This window comes from Squalius cephalus (genome assembly GCF_949319135.1).
Source record: "Squalius cephalus genome assembly, chromosome: 20".
Lineage (NCBI taxonomy): Eukaryota > Metazoa > Chordata > Actinopteri > Cypriniformes > Leuciscidae > Squalius > Squalius cephalus.
In genome coordinates this window covers 29,076,661-29,095,631 of record NC_137141.1, presented here as the reverse complement: position 1 = coordinate 29,095,631, position 18,971 = coordinate 29,076,661, and the positions used below count along the sequence as shown (strand labels likewise).

The following is an 18,971-nucleotide window of genomic DNA, read 5'->3' as shown; positions in this document are numbered from 1 at the left end:
TGACTGGCTCCCAGCCAAAACACAAAGACCAGACTGATCACTCGAGCACTCAAGCTATCTACCTTTGAGATGATCTCTCTCTCTCTCTCTCTCTCTCTCTCTCTCTCTCTCTCTCTCTCTCTCTCTCTCTCTCTCTCTCTCTCTCTCTCTCTCTCTCTCTCTCTCTCTCTCTCTCTCTCTCTCTCTCACTCACTTTCTGGATGTGTTCTGTCTCTCTTCACTCTCGAGAGGTCCTCACCCTCTTTCTTTTTTAATTTCCATCTCATTTTCTGATTTTTGGCTCTCTGGTTTTTCACCTCTGTGTCTCATACTCAACCTCCCCTCCCTTCCTCTATCCTTCTGTCTCTCCATATAAGTCTCTCTCTTGCTCTCAACACATTTGATGCAATTTTATGCTTTTTATTCTCCTTCCACATTGTCCTTTGTCCCTACTTTTTCACACTCTCACACAGAAATCACTCTCTCTCTCTCTCTCTCTCTCTCTCTCTCTCTCTCTCTCTCTCTCTCTCTCTCTCTCTCTCTCTCTCTCTCTCTCTTCACTTTTTGCCTCTTTGAATCTTTTAGTGTTGCGTGGATAATTTTCTTTTAATCTTGGTGGACTTTTCATATGTTGGAAACATTGATATTCTGAGATTTTTTGTTTTATTTAAAAAATTAATATCTATGGACTATATTTTTGGCATGTTGTAAAAATAATTTCTATAGTTTTATAATTTCTAATAGGGCACTTTTTGACATTGAGATGACTTGGAAAAAGCGTCCCAATCAACCTGAACTCTGACCATGACCAGGCCAGTTTTTATAGCATATATTCTTTCCACAAGGCTAAGGACTAAGTAACTCTAGAGTGCATTTGATCTCATTTACACTGCATTGCAATAACACAGTAGCCCATCACTTTACACATTTCAGTGACTTATTATAATTATGAGCTACACTGCATTATGATTAGGCTATATTTTACAGTAGTAGCTCAATGAACAGCCAAAGCTGCCCTGTGGTGATTTCTGTATTGACATAATGCTCCAATTTTACAGATATCACACAGCATGCTCTCATGTACACTCTGTTTTAATGAGGGATAATGTTACCGGGTGACTGAAGCCTCAGGTCATAAGTGCTCCAAGGAAGTGTTTAGTAATGGAGGTTGAGAGTCCCCCTCCTACTGCTCATAAAAAAGAATATCCATACCATCCCGTCCATCTAATTATTCCAATGAATGAGATTTATAATATTCTTATCTTACTTTTGTACACGTCTTCTGCAGACAGAGATTTTTGCTTTGTACTTGTGATTCGACCCTCTTTAGCACTAAAGCATAATGTGAGAGAGTATATTTTCTGCAGAAAATATACAAATGATTGATAATTTCAGTCAATGTGCAGCTGTGGACTAACACAAAACTTTCTCACATACTCTTTCTGGATTTGCTTCTGTCAGAACACGTTTCTTACTTCCGTGGGAAAGAAACTTAAGACTCCAGGTTACTTGTATAACCAACTCCATATGTCTTTGGTTATTTAAAGAAATCCTGTTCACTTGTCTTATGTTGCATGTGTGGTTCTTATTATGGCTAGGAGAAACTTTTAAACGATATTAAATATAAGGTGAATATTAAAGAAAGTATGAGAGAGTGTAGGGAGAGTTCACCCAAAAATGAACATTCTTTCATTGTTTCAAACTCTGATAGTCTCAGCCACGGACCGTTGGCTGAACGTCTGATGCATATGGAGCACTTAACTGGAAACACTTCACTTCAGGATTTTCGAAGTTGTCATCTGGTTGGTTGAATTCTACAGGATTGTCCAGGAGATGTGTGTGTCACGTTCTTTAACAGTCTGCCTGAAAACAAAGCCGAAAACCCCCCTCATTGAAGAAGAAAGCCATTATGTTTACAACTGTGACAATGAGCGCATACCAGGATCAACTAAACGCTGGATTTCCTATGTGATATTCGAGGCTCCATTGTTGCAGTAAACTTGTACAATGTTCTTGAATATATAATTGATTAGATTTATAATTTATTTATTAGAAGCCAGTCTGTAGGGACTCCGACTTTACATTTTCACTCCCCTAAACATGACGCGGAACAAAACGAACTGTGATTGGTTGCGTTGCATGTCAGTCAAATGTCCTCTTGGGCAGTCCTTGGCCAATGAAAGCTGCGATGAAGTCCATACCTTCTGCTGTCAGTCTGAAGGTCTGGCGACACGAGACTAAAACTCTTATGACTCGCTTTCTTGTATTAAACACAAATGGATATGTTTAAGAGAATGTCCTTATTGCTTTTTTTCCATGCAATGGAAGTGGTTAGGGACCAGAGACAGTCGTGGTCACCGTTCACTTCCACTGTATTGAAAATAGCATCTTGAACATCCTGCTAAACATTTCCTTTTTGCAAGAACAAAAGTCAGATTAGTTTGGGCTTTTAAATGAGAAAACATTATTATTTTTAAGAGCCTGACTAAACTCAACATTCACATATACACTCTTTTACTGTACTGTAAACTGTTGCAATAGCTTGATGAATCTTGCTGTTCGCTGAAAGCTCTCTCTGACACATGGGTTTCTACTCTCAGCCTCTTGACCTGACTACTAAATCTTGTTTCAGGCCAGTGGCTGTGGGTAAAAGAGGATGACATCATCTTTCGATGCCCATGAAGTGATGTCATAATATCTTAATCACAGGAAGAGGTTAAATGGTGAAGCTTTGATTGGCACATGCTTCAGTAAGTGATTAATGGGTTAATGCACCTTCATTGATAAAAGAGAAGAACATTGTCTGACTATAACCTGCTCTACTGGATATTATTTTTTGTTTTCCCAGTACTTATCCACATACTGAATATGTTTTATCGCTGGTTTCAAAATAAAGATCATTCCAAGCAGGCAAATTGATCTAGTATAGAATTGTTTCTCATTGATAATTGGAGATAATGGAATACTATTTGATTATTTCTTAATCTTTCTAACGCACAAGTACTATCTGATAGGTATTAAGTTTGATAACTCATAGAAGCTGTACAAGAATCAAAAGTACATGTGTTTGCTGTAAACAACCTGCTGATCTTACAGTGATGAAGGATATTTGGAGATATCGGTATGGAAACGTTGGTAATGTAGTCTGAAATCATTCACGGTGATCCATAGCATCCAGAGCTTTGTTATCCTTTGTCAAGAGAAAGAAAAAAGACCTTGTTACTATAAAAGAAAATGTCAGGGATGGTAAATAGGGCCAACATGGCAATTAGCTACAAAGGCTATCTGGACGAAGAGAGAGACAGACTGAAATCTCTACAAACAAGCTAATGGCTCTCGAGGCTAATGACTCGGTCAGCTTGAGGAATTCCTCTTTCTAATTTGACAAAAGCTGAAAGGCAGACAGACTGCAAAGATTATTGACAAACAGCCAAATGCTTTGGCTCTCACAACAGAGCATAAGCAAGCCAGGCATGATACGTGCATTGGTTCACACATCCACACACGCTCAAAATCCCCTTCCTCAGCCCGCAACCCTACATCCACACACACTCAAGTCCATTCTGATTTCAACAAAAACTCAAAGCATCTTTTATGTTGCTTGACAACCATGTATCCCATATATTTGAGCCATTTGCATGTTTCCATGCTATTTGTAGAGGAACATTGGAGAACCCGATCTATCTTGCTTTTCACTGATTCTTAAGTATTGGGACAAGATGTCATGCACCATGGAATTACTTTCAAATGTTTTGTATCACTCATTCACTCAATACCGTCAGAAATAAAAAATAATGAGTACTGTGATCATTTTAAATACTGATTATTTCAAATAAAGATCAAAAATATAGTATGGTGCACGCTCTTGCCCCTATGAATCAGTTGAAGGTCCATGGTTTTTCCCTACACCAAATTATTTGCAGCGTGCCTCCCATCCAATAATCGCAAAGAACTTTGTGCTTTGTTACTTCTGATAAGAAACATTCTCATATTTCCAACAAAAAACAACAAACTATGTTTTGAGGGTTTAAATGTGACGTGACAGACTGTAAAACCTCAGTTCAAGCGGCAGTGCAGAGCGCAAGTCTTTTCTTCCACTTTAATACAAGTTATAGCTTGAAAAAACATGCATGAACATCAGAAGGTATGTTGAAAGATACAGTACAACTTACAGAATGAATCCTGTCTCATGTAATCGCTCAATCAGTGTTTCAACCACGGAAAGATGTCAATAAAACAGCTTTAATGTTGCATTTACCTCAGGAAAGTTATCCAATGTTCACAGTTTGTTAGTTAGCTATTAAAAAAAACTCTAGAGAGGAGCTTATTTACTGTTAATTATATATGTATGTTTGAGTTATTTTCAGATTATTATATCTGAAAATAAATAGCAGTCAATTATAATAGCTCTGTTGTTCATTTTAACCTCTAATATTACAGTAACGTACCAAATGAGTGGGTTCCCTGTATAGTTTGCAGCATTATTTGGGAGATTTTCCTTGAGAAAATCAAACTATCGGCAGATATCATTCTGAATATTTGCCTTTCGGGATCGGCGGAGAAATTTAGTATCGGTGCATCTCGAGTGTGTATACATGTATTATATACATGTATTATATATATATATATATATATATATATATATATATATATATATATAAATTAGAGCATTTTGTCGTTTGCTGTCTGCACCACTGTTTTTTTTTTTTTTTTTTTCAAGCCAAAGAACATCTTTCCAGCAAGACAGATTTTCCTTTTAAAGCATCATCAGAGTACATAATTCCAGTCCTCTATTCTGTGCACCTTGGGAGCTTTGATTGTACCCGTCTCTTGGCTAGCAGTGGGAGTCTGAGTTTGCTGTAGATATGTAGGGCAGTGTGTTAGGGGGGGGGGGGGGCGGTGGTGTGCGAGCCGTGCTACAGACCGACGGAAAATTAGTCTCTTTCAAACATTGTCTCTCCTCTTCTCTCTCTCTCTGTCTCACTCCTGCTCCCCAGCTCAAATTAGCAGTTTAGGGAATAGATCTCTCTCACATAAAGAGCTTAGACTTGTTACAGCTGCTGCTTTCCCCCCATCTTGCCCTTACCCACAGGCCAAGGGCATCTCTAAGCACTGTATGTGTCTGGAATATGATTTTAAAGTGGTGGTCGCTCATAGATGTTTAATTTTTTTCCCTCTACACCTAAACACACTAAGCGCGCCTACGCCACACCTAGCATATGCTGTGTGCTTATTTCACGTTCGTGATAATTAATAGCTTCATCCCACCCGTCAGAGCAATTATGTTTGTCACAATGCAAACACTTAATGAGATTTTCAGCACACACTGAAACACAGGTGCAGGACGTGGACAAACACACTTCCTCTCGCCCTGTATTCTCCTTTTGTTAGCGGCGCTCGCTAAGGCTAATTTGAACAAACACCTAATGCTCAGTATTAACCTTCGGCGGGCAACTCCTCCCATATTGTTTGTGGTCCAGGCATGAATGTACCTCAAATTGTGCGGCTTGCTGAAGAGAAGTGTGCTTTTACTGTTCTAAGCGAATCAAACTTGATTATAAAAGACAATAAAACGAGCGGAGGAAAAAAACATACTTACATTTGAGGAACTTGACATTGTTCAATACTCTAGTGCCTAGAACACCCTGGAAACCAACTAACAAAATTTTATTTTAGATTACTAGATCATTTTTTTTAACCACACTCATAAAACAATAAACATTCCCCTCCACACACATTTGAAAAACCTAAGGCAGATACACACACATTATGCACTGTCAAAAAAAAAAAAAAGTCCAATAAAAAATCTGAATATCCTTACAGCAAATAATAAATATTTATTTATTTATTGTAACAAAAAAAAAAACTCTATTTATTATTTAATTATTTAAATCACACACATAAAACAACACACACTCATTATCCTCCACACATACAAAACACCTAAAGCAGAGAGAGAGAGAGAGATACAGGCATGCAGCACATACTAAGCAAATCTGTTTGAAGTCTGGGGTAGAATAAAAAAGAGACCCCTTCACACATGAAGAATTCATGCAGTAAGGGGCATGTGTGTGTGAGGGTGAGTGAGTGAGTGAGTGAGTGAGAGAGCGAGTGTTCGCAAAGCTCTGATTCCTTTTCTGGCCGTGGGGAGTGAAAGGGGGCTGGACTGTGTAAAGAAAGAGAGAGGGAGGAATCATGTGCGTGTGTTTGAGTGCAGTGCAGCTGCCCGCACTCCTCCGGCAGCAAGAGGCGAATCCTCTCCTCCGTGAGAAGGAGAAACACAGGGATAGATGACTAAAAGGACCAGGATGCCTGACACAAGAAGTGGACTAGCTGACACAGAGTGTTCTAGGGAGATTAGGACAGAGAGAAGTACTAGTAGGGTTTAGCGCTCGCTGGATGGTGCAAAGAGGAATTAAATGACAAACGTCAAGAAGAAAAGTTCTGGAGATAATGTAATGACTTATTTGCTGATGTTTGTGCATTGAGAATGGGTAGTGACCACCGGACAACGACTTGCAATGACTTTATGAATAGTTTGTTTTTGAATTGCTCCTTTTTGATGGAAAAATGTGGGAATGGACACACAAACAGTACTGTTTTCTTGCGTCCCGTATGCGTCGTTCTGGCAATGAGTTGTGAATACATTAGATGATGGATTGGAAAGAAGTGTGAGTACTTTTAAAGCTTTTTTTCTCTGTGTGTCCGTGTGTGTAGTGGGTTTTGACCCATAGATGTCAGTTGCAACACACCCGTCTTAGCGCCAGGAATTCTCGCTCCGTCCCCTGAGCTCACCTGCCAAACTCTACAAAGGCTGCTGTCTGATTGTTTATACATACTTGAGATATGGATTGCTCTTTAAATGTGGAACATGTCAAAGCATGTTTGTTTAGCATTGCGTGTTGCAGTGAGTTTGAGCAGGTGGACAAGTAGAAAGTGCAAGCACATGGACATGTGCTTTATAGCCGCTCTCCATTCATGAACCGTGGCAGGGTTTTTTTTTTCGAGGAGATGGGGAGAATGAAAGAGAGAGGGAGAGAGAGAGAGCATGTGTGCTTCAACAAGCAATTAATTTCAGCATTAGTGTACAGGTGTGCGTGCTGAGCATGCTTGAGCTGTTATTGTAGTTTCATGGAGTGCTTTATGACTGTACAAGCATTTTATCTCAAACCTTCCCAACTTATTGGTTGCATTTTTGCCACCCAAATGTTAAAATATTTACCCAAAGATTGAATATAGAATAACATAATGAATCCACCCCCCCAAAAAAAGGTTTTCCAATAAAAAATACAGGAGCACTACCTGAAGCAGTATATTTATTAATTATTTAGTAAAATATATATATATATATATATATATATATATATATATATATATATATATAAAATTATTTTTTTATTTTTTTATTATTATTATTTATTTATTTTTATTAAAAATATATATATTTTTGTCAAAGCGATTATCATTATAGACTTTATTGTTCTAAGCTTACACTTAAGTCAGATAACTTTTTTAGTTTAGATTTGATTATATTTCTAATTTTATCATAAGCAATTCAGTTGAATATTCTTTTATTTCATATATTTATAGCTTTTTTTTTGCAGATAATTCCACAAGAAAAACATTGTATGTTACATCACATACACAAAAACTCTTGCTGTGTCTGATTCACTCTCTCTCTGTCTATTGCTTGCTCTTTTTCTTGTGTTCTGTCATTTCTCTGTCTTTCACTCATAATGCCTTCTGAATGCTCTGCTCACACATTTCTTCAATCCCCTTCGTCTGTTTGTACACACACACTCACACACACACACAATTGCTTCCTCTTGTGGGCGTCAGTTCCCTCGGGAGGGGCTGCTCCTGTATTCCTTGTGGATGTTATAATTATTTCATCAGCCATCGGTGTGTTCCCTGAGTGCGCTCTTGTGCTGATACGGGGGGCCAGACGGAGTGAGAGAAAAAAGGGGTGGGGTTGAGAAATGAAGGGAGAGAAAAGGGAAGGCAGGGGTTTTCATTTCTAGAGGTCTGGAGTGATGCAAAGAGGGGAAGAGAAATAAAATGTGTAGAAATGGCAGAAATACTGGGACACACACATGCATGTCCAAAGAGCTAGAGCCCACACTAATGATCAGGGCTCTTGCATCCCCGAAAAAAGACTTTCACTGTCTCCCTTGTGTTATTTTCGCCTTTCCCATTTCCTGACTTTCATTTGATTTGATCTTATCACGGGATATACAAACATTACTACCACACAAATATTCCATAATTTCCGTAATTCTAAATCCATCACTTTTGAATTGTATGAGTAATTGAGATTAAGTGCATAATTGTATGGGAAACTTTTGAACAATGGGTTGATCATGTGCCTTGTATCTTAATTAATGTATTTAATAGATAATAGTATCTACTAATTTATTTAAAAAAAAAAAATCTTTTTTTTTTTTTTTTTTTTTTGCGACCAACAAAGTCATGTGGTTCAACCAACCTGCAGAAACATTCTGAAAAAAAGAAGTTTAAACGGTGTCTTAAAAATATCAATATACCTTAGTTCAAGTCAGCTCATTTTGTAAAATGTCAAATGGTGCAACTAATAATTCATGGTATTTTTTGTGTGTGAAAATAATGGTTAAGATGTGTACAGTCACATTATTTAAGATTACATTAAACTTGCATATTACTTGATGGTTGCACCACATGACCTTTTTTCCCAGTCAGTAAATGTAAACTTTTACTAAAAATGGCATAAAAGTTTTTTTTCAAAACCTTTTCTAACCAACATAAATACAAACATTTCATGTAATTCACCTAATGGTCACATTAGTCGTCATGTAGTCACATCTTACTTGGTTATCTGATGTGTTATTCTTCTCTTCTTTAATAACATTCAAAATATGTGTAAGGCATGACAAATTAAGACTGGCATAGCAATTACATTTGAGATCCAATGTGCTACTATAATGTGTACTCTTAGCATTGTGATTTTCATTGTACTTCACTTTTGATTATTGCTGCATTCACTGTGATTATGTCTGGTTACGGTTAAAGACCGCTGTGGACAGCTTTCCTTTTGTTAATCCTCCACTGTTACATTTCAGCCTAAGAGAACAGCCTTAATGTACCACTTAATGTGAGCTAAGCCCCCAAACGTCACTTGATAGCCTTTGGTTTTTCACTTTTCTTTTCTCTCCCTCACTTCTAGTCTTTCTCTTTTCCCCCACTTTATCTCATTTGTTCCTCTCATTTCGTACTTTTACTCATAGGTACATTCAATCACCAGAACAATTGTCAAGGTCAGTCTTACGATAGCTTTTAGGGAAGGTAGCTGTTGCTTGGGTAAAGACATTACTACCACTTTATCTACTGTTTCTGGAGTCCGGTTGTGACATCTCACATGGATATTCAGATTAATTTCCACACTGTAACTGGGTCACTGTAAAGCCAGTCTTAGCAAATGGCTAATGTTAAGGCTAACTACAGGGCTGACCCCATTAACTTCAGTTTTACGTTTTAGAGGACATTTTTCAAGGGTTTCTGTGCACAGTGTGCCTATTTAGTTGTGAAATAAAGAGGAGGAAGGCTGCCTGTGGAGAAAGACGGAGCTGGTCTGTGTTTACTTTGGCAATGCGATAGGGGGCTTTTGACCTTTCAGGTCTGATTTTATAGCATTGAGTTTTAAATGTCAAGCTCTACCATTAAATCAATCAGGAAAATACCAAAATGATTTCTTCTGTCTGAGTGAAAAAGAATTTTCTGAAAACATGTAGGGTTTCTTGGAAAATCACTTTTCGCTGTGGTGACAAAGAGTTTTGACTTAATTTTAATGGGACCCCCTTTGGCAGAGTGATTGGATTTAAGAGATTTAGGCTGACTGCTTTGTTGAACCTTTTTTTAAATGCTAAAAATACCTCATTCTATACCTTTGTATATAATATATATGCATTTTTTATCGCTGGAATCTACAATAAATTCTGATTTATTATTCTAACCGTTAAAATTCGCTGTTTTGCTACTGTATCTTTAAGATTTCTATATGTAAATGAGCTCTGTTATGATTGGATAACCTCAACATACAGCCAGAGTTCATCAGGACGGTATAGTTGCTGAATAGATGTTGTTTTGTGATCACGGGTGGTCAAATGTTATCGGTCTGACATGAATTGCATGATGGTCTGTTCTCAAACTATAAAATAATGAACAAAAGTAATACAAAAATACAAAAAAACGTTCTCTCATTGATCATTCATTCAATATTATAAGCTCCTAATCCATGACATATTTTTGTCTGTTATCCCAGGGCTGCTCAGAAGCTGAATCTATCATCCAAAAGGAAGAAGCAGCAGACGCCACTGGTATATCCCCAGGAGCCCTCCATCTACCCTACTAACTTTAGTGCTGTCCTCCAGTTTTCCCCTCCACCTGCTCCACCATGTCTGCTCAGGGCGGGGTCAAAGGCCAAGGAGAACCCTGGCATGGGCAAGGTCAGACACTCTTCCTCTTTTAACTGCACCATTCAAGTTGTTGATTAGGAGTTCTCACTATTAGTCTTTTATGAAATCTTTGAAAAACTAAGTATCTATTAGCAGGGCTTGACATTAACACCCTCCAAACCTGAATTTTATATGTAATAAATACATTTTTCAATTGTAGTCCTTTTAAAAAAAAAAAGGCATCTGAAATAATAAACTAAAGTAATGTAGTGTTGTCAAAAATATAGATTTTTCTATATGTACATGCAGTACTCTACTAATACTGTATGTTCAGTATCGATATACTGAAATATCTGAAAAGCTTCATTTTCACTGCTTATTGCACTTAAACAGTCAATAATGTCAGAATGTAAACACAGTCAGTCATGTTTTAAGTGAACGTAAACAGAGGTCTTAATGTGTCAGCAGCCTAATATACCTGCTGCCAAATTATGAGATCATATTAAAAATATCTATATGGCAGTTTTTTTCCCATGGAATCGATGTCAAAATTGTGGCCAGTGAAAATGCTGAGTGGCTAGTAACTTTGGAAAACCACCAGCCACAGTGGCCGGTGAGCAAAAACATCAATGTCAAGCCCTGTCTATTATCCTGTCGTACCCAAATAGAAAGCGACTGGCTATTTTGCTGATGGTGAACAGATTGTGTGTTTGAGATCTCGGATTGGGATCCTGTCCAAGAGTTGCAAGTTGTTCAGCATCCATGCACCAGTCCTCCTCATTGTCCAGAGGGTTTGTCTTTAGCACCATATTACAGTATATATATATATATATATAGTGATGAAGAGGATTTGTTCCAGATTAGATGCCACCTGCTCTGAGAGATGATTGTAGAACAACATGCCAGAAGCTGTAGCCTGCTGAAATGATTGATAAGTACCCACTGAGAATGGACTCATTACATCCCAGCCTCACTAATGAGCTTCCTTTTCCTACAACTGCAAACACGCATCCGAAGCTGCCTGAATGGACTCCAGTTGTTGGCAGCTTTTGGGAGAACTATAAAAAGCTACAGGCATTAGAATAATGGCCCAGCCGTCTGTGTAACCATTTTGTTTGCACAATGACCATATTGTCCAGAAGGATGCAAGACATGTGTCGTAATAGCAGTGGCTGTCAAGCTCCAACCAAAAAAAGAAAAAAATCAATTAAAAAAAAGAAACAGAAGCTGCATAAAAGTGGTTCCATGACTTTTGCACTGTATTCCAAGGTTTCAGAAGCCATGCAATAGATTTCTTTGAGAAATAGACAAAAAAATAGCTGAAAATACGTCACCCGTAGCTTTCAAATCCCATTCACTGCCAAATACCACTGGTCCTCACACCTCTCAATTGTGACATGCCAGGTTTGAATGGGTGCAGAGAGCTACAGGTGACGGGTGCACTCACCTTCATGTTGTTCTTTATTACTTTATTTCTTCTTCTGCAGAACACAAAATATAATGTTTTGATTAATGTTAACTCCTTTTGTCTATATAATGAAAGTCAATGGGGTCCAAAACAATATTGGTCCCTACTATATGTACAAAAAAACAAAAACAAAAAACAAAAACCCACTGAGAATAAAACTGAAATATCTTCTTTTGTGTTACGCAGAAGAAAAAAGTAACTCAGTTCTATTCATTTTGGAAAAATCATTCAAGCAGGGAAACCAGAAAAGCTAGGACTGTGGATATACAAACCGTAAACAACACTTGCTTATCATTTTCACACCAGTCTCACTCACCACAGACAGATTTGATAAAATTCATCACAGATGAGATGAAGATGAGAAGAAAAATAAGAGCCCTCTGTGTTTGCTTACTTTCATCACTTCAGTTTTCCCTTCTTGTGCACTGGTTCTCTAAGCTAAACAGCCAGAGTGATCTCTCTCCGTCGGCAGTTTTTATGGCCAAAAAGCCACCGACAGTGGTCCAATTACGGCAAAACACCCTGAACTAGTCTGACATACACTTAATGGCAGCTTGACATTGGCGACGTCCAACCGTTCACTTGGTGTCCCGCCCTTTCGTCTGTTCCTCACATAAAGCTATCGTATATGCCTCAAACTGTTCTTTTTAATTGTTCTTTTCCACACAGAATTATAGCAGAGCACAAGTTATTGGTAGATTTTGACACACCAAGTTAATTGCTGTTTGGATTGCCTCAGAAACTTGTGGGACATCATTTCTAGACCAGAGTTTAGGAGGTGTGAAGCCAGCAGCCGCGCTAAAGGGATCTCGTCACGTATCAAATTGCCAACAAATGTAAAACTCAACGGTTCAACCCAAGCCCACATTTCTGTGGTGTCTCAGTGGCTGGCCCCATTCGGGGGCCAGTCATATATGGAAGCCTATTTCCAATGTCACGGCCGGCGTAATTCGTTCACCACGTGCACATGTCCATCAGTGTAATCGGCCCCTGTGGAGCAGTGAGGGGGAGTTCGCGCAGGGCCGCCGCTGTGGCGCAGGCATGCCGCTTGGCCCCGGGTGCCATGGAATAGGATCAGCAGTGCAGACATTGTTTCATAGCACTGGAGCCCGAATGTTGTAATTATATCTGTGCTACAAATCACCCATGGAATACTGTGGCTTTGTGCAGCTCTGAATGCTGTATTAAGGGCATGAAGTTCTCCTACAGTGTGTTTGTTTTACTTTACTGTATTTGCTGCAAATGGTTTTAGAGGTGCTCCGTGACGCAATCTTTATAATGTGTAGTATTACTGAAAGCAGTCTATTTGTTAATGGCTGGTTTGCTAGGTTACTCTGTGTGTGGTCAACTGTGATGATATGATAATGATATGACGAAAGTTCCCTCCCTTTTTCAGTTGTGTTTGACTTGAAAAACGAGTTGTTGTTGAAGCAGTAACAGCTACTCCACAGTCCTAAGTGCTAAGGCAATATTTTTTGTGATATCAGAGTTAATGACACTTTTTTCATGTGATTCAGACAATGTCTGAAATACACATATTCTACGATTAGCAAGTTTTTAATTTCTGAATACAAATTAATTAAAAAAATATTTAAAGTATAAAATGTGAGGATAATACACTTAATATCCTATTGAAGAAATAATCTTATTAATAGTTAATTTCTTAAAATTCACATAATTTAATTCGATTTTTGTAAAAAAATATATATTTGGAGCAACATTTCCTATATAAAAGTCATGTGGTGCAACCAATATCATTTTTTTTCCTTGTTTGGTTTTTGGACACGTGCTTGTCATTGACCCATCGATCACTTTATGTGCCCTACAGTGTTGTATTACAGCATCACTGCCTTTGTTATAAAACATGCCTGTTTTGAATTCTCTGCTTCTGCTTATACTTTTATCGTTTCTCATTTCTTTTTGTTCCACCATGTACCATTTCCAGGTCAAAGTGATGATGCGAATCTGTCCATCTCTGGGGGTTGTGGATTCATCGGAGTCCATGTCCTTTCTGAAGGTGGACACTCGTAAGAAACAACTGACCCTCTACGATCCTTCGGTCAACACACAGCCCACCTCAGTGCATAGACGAGCAGTGCTGCCCGCCCCAAAGATGTTTGCCTTCGATGCTGTTTTTTCCCAAGATGCCTCTCAAGTAAGAGCTACTGTGAAGATGCCTGCATTTCCCTTTGAGTTTTGAAGTGAAAACATTTTGTTAGTGTCAAGAAGATATTTGAGAAGCACACACAGACACACACACACACACATTCTTTGCAGGGCATGGGGCTTAATGCAAAAAGGCCTGTTTTGAGACACCATCGTTCTTCAAAGTATGAGCCCAACAGCTGTTTCTTTTAAGTATAGAAAATAGTTTGAATTCCAGACTTGCCTATCTAGCAGCTCATTCACAGTTCATTATCTGTCCTCCAAAGCAGCAATGGCATCCATCTTAAGATAAGTGGCTAACAAATGGACACAAATAGGAAAGAGAAACTTCAGGAGACACACAAACTTGAAGATGATTAAGTGTGAACAATTTAGATTTGACATAGAGCTACTTCACGACTAATATGGTTGTCATCTTGAAGTACTATGGCTGTAAAGAGCCATAAGAAAAGCCAAATATTCTAAGTTTAGAATAGGCAGATACATTGTGGTGGCTTCTAAGCTACTTTAGAAGATCTTAGATTTGTCATTTTTGCCAAATTCTAAAGACCAAAATATACGTAACTTTTGGAACAAACGCTTAGAGTACATGTACATCGGAATTCATAACCATTCAAATTTAGTCCCTTCGACAGTGTGTGCGAATACAGTAACTCAACACATGCAAACTGAAGTATAATTTGGGGTTAAGGCATGGAGTTGCAATGAGTTTAGTAAAAAATTAATCCAAGATGACAGACAACTTAAGAGAAATGTTAATAAACAATACATTTCATTCTGTACTGAAAAATAGTAATAAAAAGAAGTTCAACCAAAAAAAAAATGTTTAAGTAGAGTGTTGTTAGCTTAGCAATGTGCTAACAACAAACTCTATTAGAATCAATTGTAAGACTACTCTCTTCTACACTTCATGTAAGGAGCTTAGTTTATGTGACACCAAAGTCTTTTTAAGACAAGTCATTTCACTCGGCGGCCATCTTTGAAACACCTCTCGGGCATGCAAGTGCAGCTCCAATCTCTTTGAATGGGGAAACATCAAATTCTCTAAAACTTACAATTACACTTCATATTTGAAATCACTAATGAAATCTGACAACAACATTCTCACACATTTTGTTTCCAAAAGCTCGAATCATGAAAAAAACGTTCTAACGGCAGCTGCAGTGATGCAATGACTTTACCAATCGGCGATTGGCTCTTTTTTTTAGAAGGCGGGGCTTATTCCACCATATTGCATGTTGCACTTTCTCCCATTCATAAATAATAGGAGTGAACTGTCTTTCTGTATATAAAGTCTTTGGTGGTACTCAAAGTTGCTGCCTATGAAAAGGTTTCCAAATCATTCATTTTTGAGGTTCTGTTTCAGTTTGCATGCTTCTGAGCAGTTCCCTATGTAGACCAAGGACAGAAAAGCAATTCACTGGGTTTAGGAACTAAACTGTGAAATATACTCTGATTTTTAGTAAACTCACATGCACAAGGCAAGATATAGACACCAGCCTATCGATTATGAGTTCCTTTACTCAGGGCCAGCAGAAAGCTTTTAGATCTCAGCACCAGCCCAGTGAAGTCGTGTAACTGTAAATCCTCCAAATCTAGCGTGTGTGTGGTTTAGTGAGAGCATGGGGACATATTTCTTAGCAAAGCACTGAGCTGTTGTTCTGTCTTTTGTGAGAATGTGTGTGTGTTATGATGTATGGGAGGAAATTGCTGCAGTCCCAAATTGTCTCCAGGGACTTGGGCTAGTGGAACAGATTGTAGCGTTATGGCCGCACAGTGCAGCCAGTGTAAAGCCCCACATGTCTGATGAATCTGTGATGAGGAGCTGCCTCGTTGATGCTTTCTGTTTTGTTTTTTTTTTTCTGCGGTTAAAATTTTTTTGGTAGTGAAAAAATCAATGATCTCCGGATCAAAGAAAAGATTAGGTACTTTCTTCTCTGCCAAAAAAAGGTTTGGTTACATTTCACAGCTCAACTGAATGTTAAAAACCATTAGAACATTGAGTATTAAGACTACGATGTGCACTGTTGATTAAATAAACAGTTCTTAAGACAGTCTTAACATACTGGCTAAGTTTAGGCAAATGGCCCCTAGGTCTAAAATTAATACTGACCAAGCAAATTAACTTTGCCGAGTAAATAAAACCAGTTGGCTGGTAACTTGCAGTATTGGAAACGGCAGGATAGTACATGTATTAAATTGATCTTGGATGTCTACATGGTTTTCACCTATACCATCACAAAATGTTGGACCTTGTTGACTTTATTCAACACTTGCTAAATAATGATGCCATGTGTTAACTGATAAGAATACCAGATCTGAGTGTTAAGTGTTCTGTTTCCCACAGGCTGAAGTTTGCTCAGGGACTGTGGCTGAAGTTATTCAATCAGTGGTCAACGGAGCTGATGGGTGTATTTTCTGCTTCGGTCATGTCAAAGTCGGTAAGTTATTCTTAATGTTTGGAATTTAACTGAATATGACAGCCACTGATCTTGCACTTCACTGATTGCAAGACACTTAGGGCCAGATTTACCAAACGACAAGTTAGCGTGAGAGCGCAATTCCAAAAAAGTGCCGATGGGAGTGGAAAGTTCTGTGTGTGATCTACTGACAACGCACAAATTAAAGAACACAGACACAGCCGAATAATTTACACAATGACCAATGCAATCTACCAAGAGCAGCGCAAATTAGCGGCTGGTTTAAGACATGCTTTTTTTGGGCGGTAAATAATGGAGTAAAGAGTCTGAAAGGTAAAGGTAAAGAGGTAAAGAGTCTGAAAGGTAAACTCCTACAATGCAATAAGGTCAGACGCAAAAATAACGCTAGTTTTTCACCGCGTCTTTAGTAAATCCTGGAAGTAGTTTTTAACGTCAAAAGAGGGTTTGCACTGGACCAAGTTGTTAGTAAATCAGGCCCTTATATATCTAATATTAAGACTGAAGATCGAAAAAGTTTTTCTTTTCAGAAATGGCAAGTGTGGGGCATTCAAATCTGTGTGTGTGTGTGTGTGTCTGAATGAGAGGCCAGAGGCTAGAGAGTGTAATTAAAACCTGACTAATCGACCCTCACAGTAGACTGTACTATTGCCAATTATGCCTGTAAGACATTTCAATGGCTTCCTTCATTATTTACTACATGTGGTCTCAGCACTTAAGCATTATTTATGACTCTTTTAAAGCAGGACTGTCCATATGGAACAGTATTATCTCTATTTTTTTATGTATATAAATTATGCTCAAAACATGGTGTTTTTTAACTTCTGTACTGTATAAAACAGAATATTTAAAGGTATGCAATTTTTTCCATTTTTGTTTTACTCTCTTCACATCCTGATAGCAATCAATAATAGAAGTGTAATACAATTTTTAACAAATTTTTAAAACATGTTCATATATCTTCTATGGAAGTCCAGGACCAAAAAATGTTCGTTCAAATGTTCGGACCGAATGCAATGATACGATGTCAGCCACCGAGCACCACCATTGTGTTGAAAGAAAAACAAACAGTATCTTTTAGAGAATAAAATTACACTTCAAACCAGATGCGATTAAGTAAGATTCAGTCATTTATTGACACTTAATGCAAAAATTTCCCCGCATTTTTGCATTCAGTGTCGACAAATTACTGAATGCAATGCAGTCACAGCCAATCATGTTTAATGGCTATGTGGAGCTTGATTTTGGACCAATGAGATTTTTGGGTGGGTCCAACCAGCATGACACAGCAGAAATAGAAACCAAGCAGTTGACAATGTATCACATTCGCAATTGGTGTAAGATTTGTTGAGGCTTTTGATTATTTTTCTAATAATAATAACAATTATAAAGTGTCTGTAAGGGTACAGCAAAAATTAATTCACGAATTTACAAATTCAGACTCATCAGATTCTATTCAAGTACTAAAAATGTGTAATGAAATCAGTAGTAGAAATACCTGTACTTGAAACAGCTCATTGAGTGCTCATCATCATCTTGGCAGAATCAACAGCTTTCTCTCTCTCTCTCTCTCTCTCACCAGGCAAGACATACACCATGATTGGCACAGACAGCTCCATGCAGGGCCTTGGCATTGCACCCTGTGCCATCTCCTGGCTGTTCAAGCTCATCAACGAGCGCAAGGAGAAGACGGGCACGCGATTCTCGGTACGGGTGTCAGCCGTGGAAATCTACGGCAAGGACGAGAGCCTGCAGGACCTGCTTTCTGATGTCCCCACAGGCAGTCTGCAGGACGGCCAGTCGCCTGGGGTCTACCTGCGTGAGGACCCCATCTGTGGCACACAGGTCAGTAACTTGATGTCAGATTTAGCTGCTTGTTCCTGATGAAGCACCCCCAGTCTTGCTTGTTATGTATTACATACAGTAAGTGAAAATAAACAGTTGTTGCCAATTTGTTGCCGATAAAGGCTTTTCAGTGATCGAAGGTAACATGTGGAGGGCAGGGAGGGAAAAGGCAATTATACTGCCAATAATACAAATAAATGAAAGCAAAAACAACAACACAAAGTAAAAATAGAAACACAGCAAAAATGTTTGATTATCCATTGGAAAGACTGTAAGTACAGTTTGGAAATTACAAAATGGACATGGTTTTTGGCAGTTATTATTATACTGTAAACATTTATTATACTTTTTATATTTTATATATTATTTTTATAGTGTTTTTTGGTCAATTTTGTAATTTATTTTTGATTTTGTTATATATTTTAATATTTCAAATTTTTGTATTGTAATGTTTTAATATTTATGTAAGGAATAATTGACGACAGGCCGTTGAATTATTAGAAAAATAATGCACACCCGAGGTGGTAATGCGGTCACGACGCGAAGCGGAGTGGCCGTTCACCTCGGGTGTGCATTATTTTTCTAATAATTCAACGGCCTGAAGTCAATTATTCCGCTTATACTACAGTTACCACACCTCGAAACATT

The 18,971-nt window shown here is 38.2% G+C and overlaps 1 protein-coding gene across 3 annotated transcripts in view; it reads left to right on the top strand.

The window, feature by feature from the left end:
• Nucleotides 1-18,971, top strand: part of kif26ab (kinesin family member 26Ab) — a 115,064-nt gene that overhangs the window by 82,391 nt on the left and 13,702 nt on the right. For 2 of the 3 annotated variants that reach the window (XM_079854257.1, XM_079854258.1), the window contains exons 5-8: nucleotides 10,274-10,457; nucleotides 13,820-14,029; nucleotides 16,388-16,481; nucleotides 18,061-18,323. In XM_079854257.1, the coding sequence (XP_079710383.1) occupies nucleotides 10,274-10,457; nucleotides 13,820-14,029; nucleotides 16,388-16,481; nucleotides 18,061-18,323 (751 nt within the window). Of the gene's footprint in view, nucleotides 1-6,194; nucleotides 6,651-10,273; nucleotides 10,458-13,819; nucleotides 14,030-16,387; nucleotides 16,482-18,060; nucleotides 18,324-18,971 lie in introns of those variants that run through there. The other variant, XM_079854259.1, reaches the window with a different exon arrangement.